Genomic DNA, 22,609 nt, shown 5'->3' on the forward strand with positions numbered 1-22,609 from the left:
AGTTCTTGGTGATCAAACTTGATTATTTAGCTTCTGGGGTTATTAGGACATGTTGCGCATACAATGCTGCATCTTCACTTCTTTTTTTATTTATAAACTCCCTCTTGTGCCTTTCTGTAGCTGTGATTGTAGTTTCCTGTCCCTTTGAACCACGTTTAGCGGCATGCTTTTGTTCTGCCTTGTTATTGTCACTGTGTCCCACTGTGTCCCCGCAGCAATGTCACAGAGACAAATTCCTGCATTTATCGTCCCCCCCCTCTGATTGACAGGCCCTGTCAGAAGGGTTCGTTTGAGGAGGGCTCGCCCTGCTCCAACTCTCACTGCAAGCGGGCAAAACTCCCCCCGGGGATGGATGCTGGTGTGTAGTTTCCATGGCAGCAACAAAGCCACACCCGGCACCACAACAGAGGCAGATAGCGCCGCAGTGACGGAGATCACGTTCGGGGGCCGATGGGCGTCCCTGGGGGGCAGGAGATGCCGGGGCACTTTGTCAGACCCACGTTGCCCATATTTATTCAACAAAAAATGAATTTCGAATTAAACCACAATGGTTCTTCAACATCAGGGGGGCAAGTGCCACCAGCGTAAAGTGGCTTTTTGCATACTGGATTAAAACATACAGACCAGTTTACTCTGCACATGACACATGTCAAAATGGAGTGGAATAATATCTACCTGAGCAGAGATTGAAGCCTCTCTTTCCTCTGTGTGCGTTGTATAAGCTTCTCCTTCCTTTTTGGATTAAGTCGGTCCGGCCGTGTGTGCTTTTAAAGAATGTTCATGCACATAAGCCCATCAGGATGTGTCACAGCTGATAATGCCATCCTCACCGTCGGGGATCAGACTCTTCTTTCTGTCCAGTCCTCAGGAGGGAGTGTACTCTGCAGCCCGCTGTGTCCGTACGGATGTGAAGGCCTGGAGAGAGGGACGCACTGTTGCTAAGACACCAGGATGACCTTCCGGAGTGAGGGTCAGGTGGGGACACCTCGTCTCGCGGTCCAGATTAGAACCCTGCCCGAAAAGACGTTTCCTATTTAGCAAGGAAGAAGACAGCGTTCTAGCGTGTCTTTGTGTCTTTAGGCATTGTGAAACCTCACATTCTCCATTCAAATATTCTAATAAAAACTAAAAAGGGGAAGAAACTGAGGTCGGAAAGTTCACAAGCTGGGCCTTGGAAGCGGTTGTCATGGCAAACGACACAATTAGAGTCCCATCTGCCTGCAGATATATTTTCATCCTGAGACAGACAAGACTGCAAGCTGAGAGGGAAGCGCGTGCTTGACCACCCGGAGTCACGTTCTGGAGCTTTTTCTTTTCACTGGCAAGTTTGAACAGCGGCATCAGAGAGCGACCCGTCCGTGTGTGTCTGTTAGCGTGTTAGCAGAGCACCACAAGACCGCCACAAGTCTTTAGCAACGAAAGCTGTCAGATTCCCTTCGGTCTCTATTTGAGCGCGGTGCTTGGAGCCTTGTGAGTCTGCAAGTGCCTCCACTCCGCACTCTTCCTCAGGGAAACCACAGCGTTCACAGAACTGCCCATTGGTCAGCACGGCCGGGCTTTTCGCTGCTCTTACGTTAGCCGTGCAGCGAATGTGTGCACCGTTCTTATGTGTTACCATCCGTTGCTTGATTCTCTCCTGAAGGACACGGATATTAAGCTTGTTAGAGCAATTGATGCCATCGAGCCACTTCCCATGCCTGCACGAGTCGCCCTGCCGAGCGCCGTTGCCATGGCTGCGCAATTGACTGTGCGAGAACGCGTCCTTTTGACACGAGCACTTGGACACGGGCCTCAGCGGGACCTCAACCTCTTCAGCGTGGCCGTGGCGGCTTCGTGATGGAGGTTCTGCTGTGGAGAAGAGAGGGAGACTTCTTCCAGCACAATTCCAACTCCCCGCTAACGAGCGCGGCGTCGGAATTGACATTAGCGCAGCTCAAACCGTGAACGGCCACATGCTAACGGCCACACGCGGAGCCGGCCGCCTGACTTCACACCTCGACACATGAGGAGATTTGTGAGCACTTCCCCGTGTGATGCATGCGAGATGGGAGACCCCCGGAGGCCGCTCGCTGTTCTCCATGGCAACCTCGGAGGCTGGTGCATGCAGTCAATGGAGCAGTTAACCTCTGAAACTTGAGGAGGTGTCAGCCTGCTACGCATGACGCTAATGACCTTGTGGGAAGGGAGCTTCGAACCTCACTTACATGATACGCTTCGGCTATTACCTCCAGGATGTTGTGGGCGTTGGGAGAAAGACCACGCATTTTGAAAAGATGCTTCTCGGCAAAGCAACAATGGCTGACTCGTACGCTACTTGAGCAACGTTGTCTTGGATGCTTGAATGGTGCCTGAAAATGAACAACACGTCAAAGAGCCACACCGATGCACTGGGGACATGCGTCGCCATTACAAGGCACTCGGGGCCCAATTGTTTGGAGTCACTCCAACGCTACACCATCCTGCTGCTGTGCGTCCTCTCTACAGCACCAAAGCACACAGCTGAAAACTGTGTTCATTTTGGTCGGGTGAGCCGCGGGAAAGAGGCAAATTAATGCACAACACTCAAATATATATATATATGTGTGAGTAATTAGTGGTTAAGCATACTCTCCTGCTTCCCTCTCACCCTTTCCTCCCCCTTTCCCTGCCATCTAACAACTCCCATCGTCGCTCATTTCATTCACTCTCCCTGACAGACTTTTCTATTTCCTCCAAATAGATGGAATACCATTCAGAAAAGAGCTGCACCCGCATCTTCCACGTTCCACGTTGGGCCTTGGTGGCCATTTATCCAGACGGAAATGGATTAATAATGTATCTGTATTCAATCCGCCCGGACGGCAACGAGGTCATGACAGCGAGCGCTGAAGGGGAGATGAATGCATGAATGTATGGATGTTTAACACGCTGGGAAAAAGACATAGAGCACTCGTAGGCAGATGAGTCGGCACACATACACTCGCCCCCCCCCCCCCCCCCACCTGGCCACCCACACAAAAAAGCAGAAAGATTGAGAGATGAATGCTTGGGTTTGGATCACTCCAAACACTCCAGCTGTTTCCCATCAGGGTGTGCCTGTCAGCATCTTCTTTACCCAGGGATCTGTGCTGTTGAGTCTGACCTTTAAATCACTGTCTTTGACTCCTGTCTGCAGAAGCCTGGACCTCTATTTTGCTGCTGGGATTGCTGAGGGGAATCAATTTAGCTCACACTGCAATATCTGCTCCTATAGGATAAACATTATACAGTTCTCAGGACCACACGGTACAAACAAATTATAAACACACACACACACACACACTAATGTAATGGCCTGAACGGCTGAGCGAAAGCTTGCACCTGTTGGTGAATATAAGCACTGGAAATCACAAAACTGCATCATTTCTTTTCACTTGAAAATGAAAGGCAAACAACATTATCATCCAATACAAATACAGTTTATCTCTGTTAAATGATTTGATATTTGCTCCCTCTGGAACTCTGGTGTGGTCGTCAGCTATTCAATGAGAAAATGATCTTGATCAAAACATCGAAGCTATTTTTTGGGTTGACGGCTTTTATTCCAAAATGAATTAGAAACGCACAAACATTTGCAAAGTGTAAAATACAGTATAGATTCATTTAAATATGATTTAAATCTTGGAATGTTCGTGGAAATATTCCTGGAGATAAAAATGTATAAATAGAAACGCAAAATCACACCATGTCTTTTAAATTAAACAGTGTGTGAAATACTAGAATATTAATGCAACCACCTCAGGACTGCCTCAAAGAAATTAAATGACTCTTTGTCTGGAGATTTTCCTTTGTTCCTCCTGTCCTCTTTGTGTCAGCGTCTCTCTCCGCTGCACTTACTCTGATGCAGAAATGACTGAAAACTGAAGCAAATATATTTTAAGATGAGTGCCCGAAAATGAGAAACTGTAAGGTGACATAACATTGACAAAAGAAAAGACAGTTATCTATACATGTGATTCATTTCCTGTGTGTGTGTGTTTTGTGAGCTTTTTCCTATATATATATATATATATATATATATATATATATATATATACGCATACAGTATATGTTTCAAACCAGAAGGTAGTCTCTATTCTATTTTCTCATCAAATCTCAGAGCGTATTTTAACCTCATGTCTCATGGATAAGATGCTATCTGGGAAAGAAATATAATAGCCTCTTTTTGCTGATGTCTGCTTCAGGAGAAATATACATATCTGAATGCCGCCAAAGATAAACTGTCTGAGTTGCTTTTTAGTGAACAAAACAGACTATTTAAAAAATATGGCAGACATGAGTTGACCCCGTACTTTTTCTCTTTCATCGTTTATTGCAACGTGCGTTTTACAGCACATCGGTCTTGGGAAATGCGAAGAAGTGCGTCAACATTAAAATATATATATTGACTGTACATTTTCTGAAGTGCACACATGTAGATGCAAGTGACACTTTCCATCCTCCATCCCATCTGCTCCTGCGAGTGAAGAGGAGTCAGTGAAGCCAACGGAGCGGAGGCTGATATAAAGGCCTTTCGATCGGCTTTGGGTAAAATAAAAACCTTCCTGTAATCAAATGATAATCAGTATTTTACGCATTCCTGAAAAGGAACAAACCCGACACGTTGAAAGGAGTGACGTTGGCTCCTCGGGGACTAGAACTCGTACGGTCTGCATGTCTTTCTCGGGAGGCGGTGGTGGGAGAGAGGAGGGCCCGTACGTCTCAATCAGGAACGCAACAAAGCCTTTTGTAATGGGAATGAATGGAGGGGAGTAAGAGTGAAGTTTGGGGAAGTGCTTTCGGGGCTGAAGGAAGGGAATCCCTGATGCTTTCCCTTCTGTCCCTGAGCAATCGGTAATGGCGCTGCTTCTCCGTGGCCAGCAGTCAGATTATGATTGTACCGGGCAGCTTCCTGGTGTGTAATGTGACACAAGGGTATAAGGAGTATAGAGGTATAAATAGTGAAGAAAAACGATGTTAGCCCACATTTCAGGTGTGATAAATGGATATTGAAGTCCACCTCAAAGCTCTGGGGTTGGCCTGCAAATTGAAAACTTGGACTTCCTTGGAAACATACTTTCAGAGCGGTGAGTGTATGTACATGTACATTTGCAGGGGCCACTAACGTGTCATGGGGTTATTTCACTCATCCCACAATGTGATCTTTTAACAGCTTTGTTTAATACTCTGAAATTGTTTTAGGCGACTTTGTCCTGCAACTGAAATAGATCTTGTTCCTCACTCTATGGACGGGGCTTTGAATAAATATAATTTAGGACATCATGTAGTAAACAAACTGAACAGCAGAAGACCAACAGCGAGGAGAACGGGTCGTTCTACACAGCTATTCCTAATGTTGGTCCCCACCAAATCAGACGAAACCCTGCAGGTTGAGGAGAACGCTTTCAGCTCAGACTGCAGAAGGGCCTCCGGCAGTGACCTGCACTCAGAGCTCCGGCTGGAGCAGCTGCTGCTCCTCTTTTCGTCCAGAAGCTCCGCCGGGCCCCGATGGGAGCCGACGCCGGGGCCGGGGCTCCGCGCGGCAGCCTGTCAGAGCCTTCCGCAGAATCGACATATTCATGTTTGTCTGGTAACAGCTGTTTATACTTTTTATTTTTCATAATTAAAATATATAACCAATAGAACCAACGTGGCAGGATACAAATTCATTGGAGAAGGAGCCACATCGTTTTGAAAAACTCCACCATGTTTCAGTGAGAACACAAAAACAACAACAGCTTGTTTCGGCTCCTTGTTGGAGCACATTACCCACTGGTGCCCTGCTACCGGTGCCAAACGCCACTCAGCCTCCACACTGCTGAGTTTGATGGAACGGACGGATTCTATGACACACATTCACAATTCACAATAAACACATTCTATGACCGAGGGTAAATATCCTCCCAGCTGAGTGACCTGTGGGGTTCAGGGTCATTAAAGGGATGTTAATACTCATCCAAAGAGGAGACTACACTACATTCATTTACACACATACACAGTTGAGGGGGTGTGAACGTCTAAACAACCCAACCACATTTTTCAATATGCAAATAAGCATAATTAAAAATGTGATTGTATTCTTTCACACCCGTATATTAGTGTTGGTACACTGCTATGCTTGCTTCTGGGATATTGATTGTGCACAATGCACGCTGAAGATGCATTAATGTGATTTGCCTTAAATGTCCACATGGGAATGTTAAACATATTGAGTCGTCGTGTTTTTTTATAGCATGTGGAATGTACACTGAGCACAGCTGACCCCTCGACGTGATCTGAGTGGTCTGTGGGTGGAAGAGAAACCACAGAGATTTGCACTGCAGAAATGAAGGCCACCGTATCTGTGAAAGCAAAAAACATGTCGCCATTGTGCGTTTCTGGCATAAACTAATCCTTTTTCTTCTGATTTGAATGTAACCTGTTTCATTTGACCAACATGCCGCTCCCCTGAAAGGCCTCGGATCAGTGAACAGTGTCCACCAGCTGCAGCCAAAACAGAGCCGCTCGGCCCCGCAGCTCACACATGGAAATTTGAAGCGTCAAAACAACTGGTACAGGCTACAATCTAAATGGGAATTTCCGAGCGGGATGAATAATGAGACAGTTTACTTTTATTGTATCCGCAATGAGAAAAGTATTGACCCACCTTGTGTTCCTGTGCCGCATGCGCGTGCAGCACAACAACGGGACGGCGGCAAATAGCGCCGCTCGTCTGGAAAAAAAGAAAGAAAGCAATTAACTGGCTAAAAATGCGAACCGTTCTTTCCTCTCAAATCATTAAGGTGGAGTGCAGTTGTAATTGCTGTTTCAGGAAAGTAATCTCTCTGCTGAGCAGCTCACAAAAGACCCCAATATTTGACATGCTGGGTGTTTGGTTCACACAATAGAAATAAGTGGCACTTACATTGAACGCAACAACCGTGTGGGAACAAACATGAAGGGAAGGGGTGCATTTCCTCCATGAGGGGGGGGGGGGGGGGGGGGGGTTCAGCAATAGGACCAATACAATCATACCCAAACACAGAATTTATTCCAAAACCATCTGCAGTACATTTAGAACCGAGAGAGCCTGGATGTTCACGTTGTTCTGATAATAGCAGCCTACTGATCTACGCAATATAAAAGGTAGTTTGATTAAGGGATGAAAATGATGTGAGAAGAATAAGAATGAATTTGTTCTCATTGACAGAGTAGTAAAACATGTACGTATGCATTTAATACAATTATGTATTAATTAATACGCATGTTGGGATTTTCCTTAAAATTGCTGGTTTTCCCATTTAAGATCTATGCACCAATGACCTCTTATAGTGATCTTATGATGATTTGTGCTTTTTGAAAAATGCATCCCTGGATGAAAGAGTTTGGCGGACTGTGGTGCAGCACTCCACCGCCCTCCCCCTCTATTATCCTCTTCTTTTTTTATTTTCGCAGCGGCGCCGAGTGGATCTGCCAGCTTATGTTTCAGGGTCCCGAGCAGCGAATGATCTCTTCAACTGAGGCCAAAGATAAAGCAAATAAGTCGCTGGTTTTCTGCTGAGCCAAGCCCAAGAAAAGAAAAAAAAAAAGAGCTTTTCTGTCACACTTGTCCTCGTGTAGCGCAGCGCTGGTGTTAAGAGAGCCAACGCTATCTGCTAATCTCTGCTACACTCTGCTTCCCCGATTGTCCGGCCCGGCTGACTAAAGTCCACGCGGAACGATATATGGCCCCTTTCAATCAATCAATACCACAGCTGATCCACGGATAACGGCGTGTTAATTTGCATCCATCTGGGATTACATGTGTGGATAAACTGCCCAATGATCACACAGCACGAGACTTTCATAATACAAGGATTATCGGCAGGAGTCCATGAAGGACTGGGAGCAAATATGCAGCGAAATACTCAAGCAGCTTTCACTGCCCGCTCTAAAGCCACTGTAACTGTGGAATTAGTGAGTGTGCATGCATGAGATGGACAATGCTTCAAAACGACAGCCGCCTTTGAAAGGTAACGGCACAGAGAGTGGAGCGGCAAGGCGACTTCCCGCTAATGCCCGCTGCTGTTTGGATTCAATTCAATTCCGATTTCTCTATCTGTGAGTGGAACTCTGTTTGCAAAAAAACGAAAATGCATAACAAATCTCCTATCCCTCGGCCGTGCAGTCAAACGTCATTCGATAAGGCGAGATATGGAACCACCTGCACCGTGGGGGCTCAAACAATTGGGTGGAGATTATTGTGTTTTCCCACATGAGGCCGCGTGCGACGTCTCACGGTGGCTCTGCTGGAGCAGAATGTGCAGCTCTCATCAGACCGCGGAGGAGGAACAGGCCGCGCCCTTTGCTCGGGCAATTTAAGAATAAGAACCTTCAGTTTGGTGCCCTCCGTCTTCCTGCTTGCTGACGTGCTCATCTCCTCCCCAGAGGGACGTTGATCTCAGGTCACTGAGTTTGGGCAGCCGTTGAAAGGCGTTAACAGCCCTCCAACGGTCCTCGCTGGAGGAATAATACATGGGACTCTTCCAAATGACATCATCCGTACGATAATACGCGAAATAGATTCTTGGTGTATCCGTGACGATGAGGGTGAGGTGAAAAAACGACAAAAAACAAGGTCTTGTTACTGGATATTTTCTGTTGCCGTGCATCAACTTTGGTTTGGTAACGTAATTGTCCTGAAAAAGACGACGTTCCAAAATGAAAATAAGAGAAAAGTTTGCGTCTCTGTAAACAAAACCATTAGACGAGATTTTGAGGTCAGACTCCGGTTAGACAAGCGTGTTGTTCAAGCGTCCATCACCGTCCATTAGCAGGTTAGAAAATGATGTTGCAAGTTGAATTGCTTACGAAGAATAGAAAGCACAACTTTACCCAGAGGTGTTGGTGGTCTTTGCTGTTTTCCACAGTTACAGAAAATGAAAAAAGCAAATCAATGGAGCTTGAGATCATTTTTTGAGTGAAAGCTCCGGGAAAAAGGGTGTGGACCTTTGAATTAGACAACATGTGCTGTCTGTTAAAGGTTACGTCTTTAAACAACATTTAGAAGTCTCTCACTGATGAAGGCCATGCTACGTGAGTGAAATCTTTTATATTGTCTGACACATTTGGACTAGTGAATGAATGAATGAAATGAAAGAGTTGTACGTCTCACAATCACTCCAATTAGAAAGTTGATTGTGCAAAAAATGAATAAATGTTAGTCCCAAAGTGCTGATTTTCCTTTCCCGTTTATTTCTTTTCCTCACTCACTTGCTTTTCATTCTGTACCAATCGCTCCGGCATTTATCCATTGTGCATCCTCGTGTGCAACTGGGATCTGCAACCGAAAGCATTAATCGTGAATGATTAAAACATAAAACAGGAACAACTCCACAATACGTGATGTGTGATGTTGCTAAACATGACTGAACCTCGTTGGCAATTATGTTTCGCATCCTACTCACGGCTTGGTGCACTCCTGTCGCATACTAACATTCCATTTCAATTTAAAATTTCTCACAGGAAACCAAAGGTTATTTTGAGATCGCTGTTGACAGCTTGCATAATGTTTAGGGGAGAGCTGCTTAAACCCAGCGCCTCATTTCCAATGACAGAGGCCTGTCGCCGAATATCTGTGTTAAGCTTTGAGTGGTGCTCTGTAGGAGGAGAGAAAACAAAAGATGTTGCTTCTTTCCGCGTTAAAATGTGTGAGGATCCCATTTCGCCAACGATTTCTTGTTTTTGGTATGAACCTCCAACCAGGCAATCTAGTGTCTCGTGGGGATCCAGATGAGACCTTGGATCCGTTAGTCTGGAGGAGCATGGCTCCGTCTCAATACAAGGCTGGACCTCAAAACTGAACGTGCAGCTAATCTTAGCTAACCACCAAACTGATGGAGGATGGACCTCGGCCTTTGGGGGAATCAGCCGACGGAATCCCAGAGAGGAACCAACACCTGTCGCCTGCCTCCCGGTTTCTGAGCTCTGTGAAAGCCACGCACACGGACCACGATGATCCGGCTCATCCGGTTCCACTCATTAGCCTCCCCCATGAAGGCGCTGCTTCAGTCGGAGGCCGACGGTGCTCCTGGAAGCATCTGGCTGCTCTGCCTCGCCGCCGCTCCCGGTTCTTTATCCCTCCCGGGCCCCCGCCGGTGGCCCCCGCCGGAGCCGGCGGCGCTGCTCGGGCACCGGGAGGAGCTGCGCGACGCCCGCTGCCTGAGGTTCTGAGAAATGGAGCGGTGGAGGTTCCTCATGGAGGAGCCGGCGGCCATGGTGACCACCCAGGGGTGACGGATGGCTTGTTCGGCTGTCGGGCGCGCGGCCGGGTCCAACAGCAGCAGGCCCTGGACAAAGTCCCTCGCCAGGTGGGACACGGAGGGCCAAGGCTGTGGGACAGAAGAGGTGGAGCTGATTGATGGTCACACACACACAGGGAACCTGCAGCCCCGTAAAAGCGCCGCCCGAGTATCTAGACGAGGCGTCTTAACAGGTTCAAAGCCTCCCCATGGCCTCCCCACGGCATTTCATCCGAATAAAGAAATAAAACTCATCCGTGTGCTCTGCAGGCCTAACCAGCAGAACTAAACTCAAAAGGAAATCTAAATGTCACTGGGCGAAAGGATGCAGCAGTCGTAGGCTGAAAAGAATACGGACCAACGGGACATCTGGCAGCGCCTCTGTGTGGGATTTGGCCGCGCGTTTGTTCCACGCCGGAATTAGCTTCTCAATGGAAGGGCCCCCATATGAGACGCGGCGGGATCCTCTGCGCTTTGTTAATGCAAATAGCGAATCACACCACTGACAGGGGAGAATGCTTTGAAATCTGACATGGCTTCTTATTTTCGCAGCGTCAGACTCATTATCTCGGAATCCTGAGATTATTCGTCCCGGCTTTGGTTCTCGGTCATTGAGGGGACACGTGGAGGCCCCGACTTTGATCATGACTTCTGTGGATCCATCCCGTTTTAAACATTACAGATAGAGGCATTTATATTGATTAGCATCAGATTAAACTGACGTTGCACAATGGCCTTGATTAGTGTCAAAGCGCTCTTTCGATGCATGCTTTTAATTCGCTATTGTTTGAGTGAAGTCAGGTAATGATAAGCATAATTCCTGCGCTTCCATAATCACGTCTATTTCACGTCTTTCAGATGCACAGATATTTCCAGTCTCCGAACCAATCAGCCGTGCTATTCTCCAGTGAGTCTCTGCAGAGGAGAATCAAAGCTAAATACAGTGCAATGTGTGTGTGCAAAATCCTCTCATTCCACGCTCAGCCTCGCACCGACTAAATCTTCCTCTTTAGGGACGTCTCGCTCTCCATTTTAATCCCAAAATGCATTTCTCCACCTCTTTTTTCCTTTTTTTGTCTCTCGCCAGGTAATGACAATTAATCAAGCATGAAATTGACAATCGCGAGACAGTTGCCGCTTAAGAGGAATTCAAAGAAGCAGCGACTCGCTTATTCTCACAGTGCACCGACTGGAGAGCAGAGCGCGTGCAAAGTGTGCGCAGCCGGCCCCCCGCCAAACGAGTCGTAAAAAAACGCTCCTCTCTGAAACTTTCTTCTCATTGTGTTCTTATTTCACACCCGAGAGACAGACAGAGTGACACGCGCTTGCCCGGGAGGCAGAGAAAGTGTTTGATTGAGCTCCCAGGACTAACAAGCCCGCCTCCCCTCCTCATCCGCTGCCGTTGGTGATTCGGCGAGGCGGCCTCCTTATTACTCTGCCACGAAATGCACATTTGAAGTCAGCCAGCCGCGGCTGACATCAAATGCAGCGGGCGTTTTTTGCTCTTTGTTCCTGATCCGAGATGACATGCGTGGTGCACGCTGGCTACCTGGAAGAGACGGCGAAGCCATTACTAGGTGAGAATAGAAAAATCTATAAAAAAAAGAGTCGTCCCCGCAACTGCTATCAACGCGCTAAGGAGAAGAGACATCACCGTGTTGCTTTCCTGGCAAGACGCCGGCAGCAGGAAGTTTATCTCTGTCCCTTATTTGGAACATTCCTCACGTCAAAATACACAAAGGCTTTATTGTGTTGGGAGGAGAGTGGCGGGTTATATATCACTGTTGAGCAGGGAGCTAGCTGGAGGAGGGAAAGGAGTGGTCGGTGGTGGTGGTGGAGAAGGGGGGGTCGGGTGGGGTGCATGGCGGTGGAGAAAAACCCAAAGGGATTCCGTTAGCAACGTCGTGTTAGCGTGAACGAGAGGCTGACTGCGCTACATCTTTGCCTGACAACGCCGTAATTACAACAAATGAAGAAAACGCTGGAAGGCTGGATTACTCTAATGCGATCACCGGGATAATGCACTTTTGAGTAATGAACCGCTCCGCACGAGGGCCACTGCTTCCTAATCCCGACCTGCCAGCACCGCCCCGAGAAACAAAAGCCAGGTTCAAACAGGCCTCCGTCCTAATGGGCCCGAGCGGGAAAAGGGGGCCCTGCTGCCACGGCAGGTGAAAGTAATCCAATCACCGATAGCCGGATGCAGCGGGCGATGGGGCCGTAATGGGCAATGCACCGGGACCTGTTGGTGGTCACTAGGGGGCAGACTGGGCTAACCGTTACCCAGGGTGCCCTGCTGCTGAGGGATGCAGATGTTTGGGCTGGGCTGCCCCCCCCGGGGAGTGTGTGTCCCCACTAACGCAGCATGCAGTTATGTTAGGATTCACTTACTGTTACTGTTGAAATGTGTGGAATATAAATGACGTTTTTTTTTTTTTTTCTTTTACAACCTGCACAGTTTTGCACTTTTTCTCTTCACCTCATTTTTTATTTTTTATTTCATGTATTTATGTAAATATTGTAATATTATTTTAATTTTAATTTTAAAAATTGGTCGGCTTTCCGGAAAGGCAAGCACAAGATTTTCAATACACAGGTTGTAAACGGTGTGTAAATGACAATAAAAATCTTAGAATCTTGAATCTTTGAATGCAGAACGCTGAGGAGGTTGGTGCACGAACTCACGCCGCACATACTAACTGCTGCCGTGATACACACGCATCACATGTCCTGCCTGCGTGCGGGCGAGCGAGCGGAGTGAGGGATAAGGTGTGAAAAGCCCCCCGAGGCGGCACCCGCTCTTCCTGTGTCCGGCCTATTTTCCTACCAGCAATCTCCTCCATCCTGCCATCCATCTCAGACTCCCCCACCCCTCCCCCCCCCCTGCTGTTGAGTAAACACATCAGTGTGACTCTGCACCACAGGTCTTCCGGCCAGGGGCTGGTGCACTAGGGGAGGGTGGGGGGGCTGAGATGCATGCGAGTGTGTAGCTGTAGGGGTGGGGGGGGGGATGCTGGGGAGACAGAGGGACCTGTTTGGTAGGTAGGTGCCGGGGGGGTATTTGCATTTCTCAGCGAGTCTCGCCTCCATCGCGCTGCAGAACCCCCCCGGCCCACCCACACCTCACATTTACTGCCTCCCCCTATTCTGCTACAAAGAACACACGAGGTTACCGATACTTTCACAAGGATGTTTGTAATTGCAGCCCTCGGGTATTCATTTGCATGAAAGAGACAAATTGTTACTTTCAAAATCTTTATGAGTCCATCTGGGAAAAAGTATACGTGAAGATTTTTTTTCCTTTTGGTTTCACTGCTTTGTTGAATAATGATGAGAGATTTTCGGACGACAATATTCGGCTTTCAGCTGCTGACGAATAACAATATACAATTCAATAGATTCACCCGATAAAGGTGACAGATGCATCAACGTCGCTCCACTTCACGGTCAGTGCAGAAATGTTTGAGATTTCAAGTCCCTCGAAATCTGAGCATGCAGGTTTTATTCTGTGGCTTATGCTCGTTTGTGCAGGACAACATTTTGACAGTTGTTTGAGTAATTGAATGAACGACGGCCGCATTCCATTTAGCTGCCGTGGTTTGTCAGGGTCCTGCTGGCTCGCTGGGAACACTTGAAAGGAACAGAGCCTTTGTTGATGTGCTTTCCCTGCTGTGTCTATTCAAAGTATCTGCTGCGTAAAGGGCGCACTTCATTACCACCCACCCACGTCGGCACACGGCGTCGCTGCGATGCAGGACACCTCATTTCTAATTAAACTATTCGAGTCAAGTTTAACGCGTGGCGGGAATTGCCGCGGCTGTTGAGACTGTGCCCGTCGGGAGGGAAGCCCCCTCCTGAATGACATGAAGAACCCTTCTGGTGACGGAGGTCAACTTTCTGGCGATAAGACTGAACCCTCATCACATTTCATTATTATCCCAGTGTGTGTGTGTGTGTGTGAGAGAGAGAGACCATGTTGCCAGTCTATCAGAGGGTGGATACTTGCACATGACAAAGAGAAAGTGTCCTGTCATCTCTGTGATTGATGGCGGTTCGGTAAAGCTCTGGACTGCCACTCAGCCACGTCAGATGTCTTCATCATAGGAATTAATGATTCGATGTCTTTACTCCAACTCACCCGGGATGTGAGATGCTGGTCTCATGAAATTTGGTTCTCAGCTCAGTTCCCAAGGACGTTCCTCCCCCCATTGTGGCCTACACGTGAGCTCTGCTCAAAGCCGCCGTGCAAACGTGAAATAAGCCCCTGCATGGACGCGAGGAGCTTTTTGCACAGTTGGTGGTCAGTGCAGCGGTAAACACCGGGATAATAGTCCAGGACCAATGTAAGGGAGCCTGTGTCTGCCAAACTAAAATGTCAGACTGCATCCCCGAGAATGGGGCCGAGCTTAAAGCCCAGTGAATAATCCAGCCTTGGGTGTAATCAGCGTGAAAAGAAGAAGCCTGAACACACAACCCGGCTCTACAGAACAGGCTGTTAAAAATACCCACTTCCTTTGTGTGACGGAGGCGAAGGGGAACGACAACCAGTCTGACGCATCCTGAAGGAGCAACACCTACCGGTGCTCCAGACGCCACAACAAACTTCCACTCCTTCTGCTCCAATGCGACCCGCGCTGCTCAGCCGAAAATCCACGCTCCACGGAAGGGTGGAATAATGCGGCTATTTCTGGGACTTGTAACTGCATAGCGATCAAGGTGTGAATCATTTTTTTGGCAGCAGGTAGATGTGACATATGCGAATAGACGGAAAAACAGATTGCATTGTTTGGAAAAGGCTAAATGTCAGAATAGAAATTGCAGCTGGAGGGTCTATTAAAAGGTAAAGGAGCGTTTACCTGCAGTCTCAATTCGTTATTGATGATTATTTAAGATGCAAGTAAGCAAATGACTCTTCTGCAAAAAGATTGACTATTTTTATACAGTTCTTATTATTACCACTGATCTGATTCTAAGCAATACCTGAATAAACTAATGATGACAGAGGCTCTGAAGAATACCTTCCCTCCTTCCAAAGGCTCAAGTTTTATTCCTGCTGAATCAGAGTGAGGCAGACAGTCATTCCCTGCTGCAGTTAAGTGAGAGGTAACAGACTTAAAGAAGCTTTAACACTGTTTTCAGAGAGATAGTTTAAAAGCGGCAACCGCAGCCAGCCAAAGAACCACAGCTTTTCTAGTCAACGTGTGTTCTTCTGTTCAGTATCCACATAACGAAAAAAATAAATAAAAAACAGACTCAGTTTTCACTGCATGGCAGCACAGCCGTGGGGATTTTGTGCAAGACTGTCAAAACAATGTCAAAATTGCATCAGTGGAAGCAGAGGTCGAGTCTGTGAAGGGATCTGTAAACTATGAGAATGACAACTTCCACCTGTTCTCTGGGAATAAATCGGATAAAACGACCTACCCAATAACAGCTACTCATTTTCACTCTTTGCAAGCACAGCCCTTGAAACATGACAGCACGCTCATGGATGTTTTTGTGAACATACGACGCATGTATTGTGTATGATTTTAAGGTTCACTGGTTCTGTCCTTTTGAGTCGCAGCACTAGTCTTAGCTTCCGTCTTTCCGCATTTAGGGGACGTTAATAACGGCACTAGATGTAGATCCTTGCACGTAGAATCACACAATATGCATGTGTTTCCAACGGAGACACTTCACTTCACGCCCCAAACTCCAGTGTGTGAACTTACGTCTCCACGGAAGCTGTATTTGCCTCTTACGATGGATCTGTAGAGCCGCGTGCGACTGTCGTCCTCGAACGGCATGGATCCACTCAGCACGACGTAGGCGATCACGCCCAGCGCCCACATGTCCACCGCACAGGAATAGGCCGTCCTCAGCAGAATCTCGGGGGCCATGTACTCGGGCGTTCCGCAGGTGGTTCTGAGGGACCAACTCCCGTCCGCTCCGGCGCCGTCTCCTCCTCCGACGACCTCCGACCCGGCGCCGCCGAAAGTGGCCAGTCCGAAGTCGGTGACGAGCAGCCTGGAGTCGGCCCCGGGGTGGTAGTACAGCAGGTTCTCTGGCTTCAGGTCTCTGTGGGTGATGCCCAGGTGGTGCAGATGTCCCACCCCGGCCAGCGCCATCCGCAGGGCCTGGGTGGCGTCCCTCTCTGTGAAGTGTCCCCTGCTGACCACGCGGTCCAACAGCTCGCCGCCCGTGGCCAGTTCCAGCACCACGTAGACGCGCCGCGGGAACTGGAGCACCTCGACCAGCCGAATGACGTGAGGGTGGCTCACCCGCCGCAGCACCGCCAGCTCCGCGGCGCACACCTCGCGGCCCTCCGGGGCCTCCACCTCCATCATCTTAATGGCGAAGGGCTGGCGAGTCGCCCTGTGCTCGGCGCGCACGACGCGGCTGAAGCTCCCCCGACCGATCAGGGCCCTGATGTCGTACCTGACGAGGCAGGAGGGGAAAGAGGAGTCGTTACCGCATCACTGCCACATGAGACGCCGTTGCGAGGACGTCCACGTGTCTCGCGGTGATGTATGGGAGGGTATCTGCATGGCGGACACGGCCGATCCACACATACGTGCAGCGATTTAGTCCATCCAAGCGGCCTCATACAAGATGGGACTAATCAGTTGTAGACACAGCCGTGCACTTTGCAGGCGTTAACTGTTTCCATGCTCCAATCTGACAAGTAAATTCTTCAGATCTCTCAACGATTGGTGCTAATAAATCTTAGCGTGGAAAGGTTGGTGTCGCCAAGCTCGACGGACGAGGAAGCTGTTGACATTAAAGTCTTCCATGAGCACCGTGAATGCTCCTACTGAGATATATTCTTACATAAATGTTATAACTCTCTGCAGGATGGAAAGAATACTTCCTGTTTACAGTTCAGCCATTCACACTGGGAGTTGGTTGACATTGGAATAAGCAGGTTAGCGGTTAATAGTTTTGTACAAGAATTGCATTTTAACATAACTGACAAAATTTAACTCATTGACTACAAAATTCTTTTTCATAATGCTGTTGTGAAAACGCAGCACAGATGACAAATAGAAAACAGCCCTTCTCCTCTTACCTCGCCGTCACACGTGCATCAAACTTGTCTTTATACTTTGCAACTTTGTCCCGATGGGGACCTTCTCTGAGAACCTGCTGTCGGCCGGTGGATGCCGGTTGAAGGTGGTCAACGCCGGTGGAGAACCACGAGCTTCTCCGCTTCTTCGGCTCGTCGTCACCGCGAGCTCTGCTAAAGGCCACGAGCGATCGCACCACACTGACGTAGCCCCTCTCGGGGGCCTCGGGCAGCACCTTACCGTTCCCGCAGCCCATCGCTCAGATGCAGCGAGCCACAGAGTGGTTAGAAAATACGAATAGCTGCATGTGGTGCACACCGAATGGGGCCGGGAGGAACGAGGACACGAGTCCTGCATCGCAGCGGGAGCCGCTCTGCAGGAGCACTCGGCCACGCGGCCGCGCAGGTGTTGCTTTAGGGCAGCAAACAGCGTTAGCGAGCTCCACCCATCAGGCAGCCCGGGGGTCGACAGGTGCGTGAGCGCCCACTCACTCACGTGATAGAAGTGTCAGGTAAACAGAAAGTGTTTTGAAGCTACTGTCACTGTTCTTGCGGTAGATTAACACAATGAGCACAGCGGAGGTAACGTGTCGAAGGAAGACTCCACTGACACAAGAGTGGGAGTCATCTGCTATTATTACACCATGCAGCCGTCTGATTTAACTCATGTAGTTCATTTGCACTTTAAGGAGGCGTACCAGCGTTTCAGACTTTCAATTCCAGAAAAGTAATGTGACTCACAAGAGACAGATTCACAAAATAGAAGCACAGAGGCATAAATATCCAGATTTTGTATCCTCTGTTTGGGTCAAGTGCTAAAAAAACAGTGCACCTTGATTCCTGGATTCAGAAAATGCAACTAAATAGGGCTTTGATAACATCATTGGGTTTTAAATTGAATCAAACTTCAGAAAGCTCCTTTGCGAGCCCCGGCAGATGTTATCCAGTGGTTTTCACAGGCTGCGTAATGAAGAGTAACATACTCATGAAGAGTAACTTAAACTGATGGAGCTTTTTAATCTGCGTATTCTTTGTCTGCAGCTATCCTCAACCCTGGGCTAAGGCCGAATCCCTTCTCACGCACAGATTATTAACCCGGGGTCAAGCGCCAGGCTATTCGATTCACAGGGGTCAAAGGTCAGGTTTCAGACACGTGACTACCGTCGTCATCCGAGGATTTCAAAGAGTTTGAGTGTTTACTTTGGTTCTGTTTTGCCACCGTATTTAAATTATATTTCATTTAAAAACTGGCCCATACGAGACCTCGGCTTTTGACTCATTCCTTAGCAGCAGTTTAAGGAACAGCTTCAGGGGTTTGCTGGAGGACACTTCATCATGTGGACAGTGCAGGACCCGGGATCAAACCAACCTGGAGATTCGAGGACGCCGCCGTACTGCAAGCAAGCAGCACACTTTGCGTTCAGGATTAATGACAGTGTAAAAGTTTTCTTTGCACCAACATGTCCGTTGGTTTAAATGTATTTAATTGACTGTTAATTGTCATGTCAAGAGAATATTTCTTCCACCACTGTGACAGCACGTAAAGATATGATGAATCTACAATGAGCTGTAGCATGTTTCTGGTTTTCTATTCTTCAGACATGAAGAACTCGCCCATACAAGCACGTCTCAGCTCATTGTTGCCTCCCCACGTTTACTGCTGTCACCGTGCCTTCATAATCTGCAGCGAATGGAGCAGAGGAGGGAAAGGGTATAGCATGCATCATTTTCTCCCTGCCTGCCTGTCTCCGCCCTGTGCATTGATTAAAAGAGGCAAACCTTGCAGAAACTGAAAACATGCACATATTTATTCATACGAGACTACAGGGAGGAAGCAAAAGATCAAAAAGAAGGAAGAAGAACCTTTTTTTTAAGTTCTGTGCCCTGCACAGAGTTTATATTATTCACCTGAGCAGGGAGGGAATCATGCGGATATATTAAGGTTTGTATAATGAGTTCATGTTTATGAATAAATTGCACAGCGTGTTTATGTTTTTTAGGCTTTTGCTGCTCATTTCTAACTTCTTCGCTCTTACTAAAAAGATGTGTGCTGCTGCATGAGAGAAACGCAGCGTTTGCTCCTGTGTGTCGGGGGGGAATTATTCCCATTGAAGGCCTCCCAGACGCTGAGTGTTTGGAAGCAGCGAATTGGAAAGCTTTGATGAAACGCTTTGAGGTTTATTGGCTATTGTGCTGTATCCATTGTCACTTAAGAGGAGGGAAATGTGTATTTGTATGAAAATGTCACAGCGGCTATTATACGCTGCTCTGTCTTTACAAAAGGTGTGAATTCCGTTGTCACTGGACACAGGGAGGCGGCTGCAGCATCAGTTGCTTGTCCGCTGCATTTTCTTTCTCTTTTCGGTTCTGCTTACACACAACGTCTACCCCTTCTCACAGGACCGCTCACACACACACACACACTCACAAGAAACCGAGAGATATAGACCCCCCCCCACCCTCCCAACCCCACTATACACAAACACAAAGAGCCAACAGAGGATAGACATCACATCAGCACTGAGGTGGTAAATCGCCCTTCAGAAGCCTTCCTCCGGGGAGTCAGCAGTTCAGCGTCTATCGAACCACTATCTGATTACTAAAAGGCTGTCGTCGGTTACAAATGAACCCGCAACACGCGTGTGGTGTTGGTAACGCCTGGTCCTCGGGGGGGGGGGTAAGGAGCCGCAGCGGGCCGCTGTGAATGGGTTTAGGGTTCCGGAGGATCAGCAGCCAGTCAGTTTGCTGCCGTCGTTGTCGTAGGGTGTGACGCCTGCTAAAATATATATGCATATAAAGTGGGATTGGAAAAAAGAAATTGGAGCACCTGACCTTTGGAAAAGACAGCATGGAGCCTGTTTGTGGAGTGCACTTATCTTTAAAGGTAGCGCGGATGATTACAGTGCATCTCCAAAATGCAAAAAGGCTGAACCTCCAGGAGGCTGCATAATTCATGCTGATGTCCCTGGACTTACACACACAGTCCAAGAACAATACTCTGTCTTTACTCAGAGACAAACATCCCTGCCAACCCGGGCAGCTACAGGTGGACGTTCCCCCACAATTAAACTGCACCTCAACTACATTTTGGATTCCTGTTGTAGTTTCAAATATATGCATAGGGGTGTAAATGACAACACAAAACCAAACTACAGCAGAACCACTTGGTTATGTTGTGGAATTGTCCCGGTTTGACATTTAAAACATTTTATTATAATAATTCCGCCTTGAAGGACGGCGACTGAGCTTGCTTGGATGTGGAATTATACATCTTATAGAATGTGAACGTAAGAAGAGAGGATGGATGCCAAACGAAGAGCATTGTTTTACTCCACAGGAAGAAAAATAATGAGTCTCAAACTAATGTGTTTTTGAGGTAAATGGCAAACTACTGCAAACCAGTAGTATAAAGATCACGTGGTCTGTATGGGCAGTCGTTTAGCGGTGGTAAAATACGTGCAAATCACAAAAAACGGCTTCATCCATCAACCTGATTTAATGTCACGTGGAATGTGGGGGCACGACGGTCTTGATGACCCTTTGCACATCGTCTGCTGTCCCTCTTCCCTGGTTTCTGTTCCGTTCCCACAACACACATCACACAAGCGCTTCCACGCTCAAAATAAAAAACCCACTTGCTGATCGCTCTCTGAGATTTTCTCTCTCCACTCTTGACCTCTTCCACCCGCATGCGTCGTTACCCGGCTGATTAATTAAAGCCCGCCCCCCCCCCCCCTCCCTCTGATTCATCAATAGAACACAGGCCCGTAATTGTTGTTTTGCGGAGGGACACAAATGAATGGGGAGCTGGACAAGGAAGTACGCCTGCTTATTACGAGCCGCTGAGTGCAGGCGGAATCAATGCCGCAGGAGGACGCTTCTTCTCTCATGTCGGGCCTTTTAAAGCCGGCCCGCTTTAATGCCACGGCGTGGAACGAGCCCCCCCGACCGCCGTACGCAGCAATAAAGCAGGGCCGCTGAGCACAATGGCAGCGGAAAAAACAAAACTAATTACAGTGACAAGTGAGGCAGGCGGCCGGTACGTCGGCAGAGGGGGGAGGACGCCGCGTCTCCCGGAGCCGGGGCCCTCGGGGACGCCTGACGGATACTCTAATTTTCTCCCCGTGCGTGCAGCTCGGAGGATGTCTCGGGGGCCGCGAGGCGCGCCAGACAAATTGTCCACGACGTCTTGATTGAACAAATCGGGAACGAGGCGCGAGTCGGCGGGATCGGATGCGGTAGACGGACGCGGTCACCTGCCCGGGCGGCGCCGCCACGTCTGGCCCCTTTGGACTCACACGGGTGATTAATGGAGAGCGCCGCTAATTACTCTTCAGCAGACGCAGGCGTGGAGGAAACAAGTGAGGGAGGGTCAAGTGGTGGAATAACTCCCGGTCTGAAGCAGAGCCGCCTTGTAAAGAAATGCGTCATTCAGTGCATAAATCAATCATGCGCATGACGGACATAACTCACAGGGCGGGAAAATCGGGCCCCAAAAACCGACGCTCTTGGATAACGTTTTGCTCAGGTTTTCGATTTTCGGGAAGGAGAGATAAGTCTTCTGTATGGACACAAACTATTTGACATTTCAGATGTACTTTACAACATGACCTATGAGAGAAGTTTCCTTCCGAAAGGCTCAGAGATGAACATCCGCTCTCTCCATCGCTCGGGGACGGCCGTTAACAACCGTCAGACTTGACCTTTGATAAACTGGCACGGCAAAATGTGGAGTAAATATTTTACATTTTATATGAACCGAAACGCACTTGACAAAAGTTAAAATTTCTCTCCTAACCTTTGAATCAGCTGCCGAGGCAACGGTCCCGCCACAAGCTCCATTTGGGAGCTTTTTGGGAGTTTTTGATCATATCGCACGCTCTTCTTCAGCGGTCGGAATGGAATTGGGGACTTTTATCTGATTGTCTCAAAAGCTCTTCTGGAGCTTTCAAGTGAATCCTGTGATCTTCGTCGTGGACAACTTGGATGAATGCGTCAGGAAAAACACATTTTGCATCTACGTTTGACCTACAATTGTGTAACACCAGAGCTAATTCTGCTGATTCAGACCATGTCATGTGATTGGATTCTAATATGCTTCCAAACACGGTGATGATTTAAAAAGTGTGATCTGCAAATTAAATTTGCCTAAATAATGTGAATTTAAGACATATCATGAGTTTGCGTTTGATAATAATGGAGAATGATGATGATGATGGTGTCAAACACCAGGATGCCTCTAACGATATATCATATATATTGTTAATTGGGTAGATTGGAATAAATTACAAGGTTGTAATTAGAA

The 22,609-nt window shown here is 48.1% G+C and overlaps 1 protein-coding gene across 1 annotated transcript; it reads right to left on the minus strand.

Annotated features, from left to right (window-relative positions):
- Nucleotides 1-10,022: 10,022 nt before the first annotated feature.
- On the minus strand, nucleotides 10,023-17,561 carry LOC120812043 (serine/threonine-protein kinase H1-like). Its single transcript, XM_078096965.1, has 3 exons — nucleotides 17,308-17,561; nucleotides 15,971-16,676; nucleotides 10,023-10,346 (listed from the first exon to the last, which is right to left on the minus strand). The coding sequence occupies exons 1-3, from the start codon at nucleotides 17,559-17,561 to the stop codon at nucleotides 10,023-10,025; spliced, it is 1,284 nt and encodes a 427-aa protein (XP_077953091.1).
- Between the last annotated feature and the right edge of the window lie 5,048 nt (nucleotides 17,562-22,609).

Source organism: Gasterosteus aculeatus, chromosome 21 (genome assembly GCF_964276395.1).
Source record: "Gasterosteus aculeatus chromosome 21, fGasAcu3.hap1.1, whole genome shotgun sequence".
Taxonomy (NCBI): Eukaryota; Metazoa; Chordata; class Actinopteri; order Perciformes; family Gasterosteidae; genus Gasterosteus; species Gasterosteus aculeatus.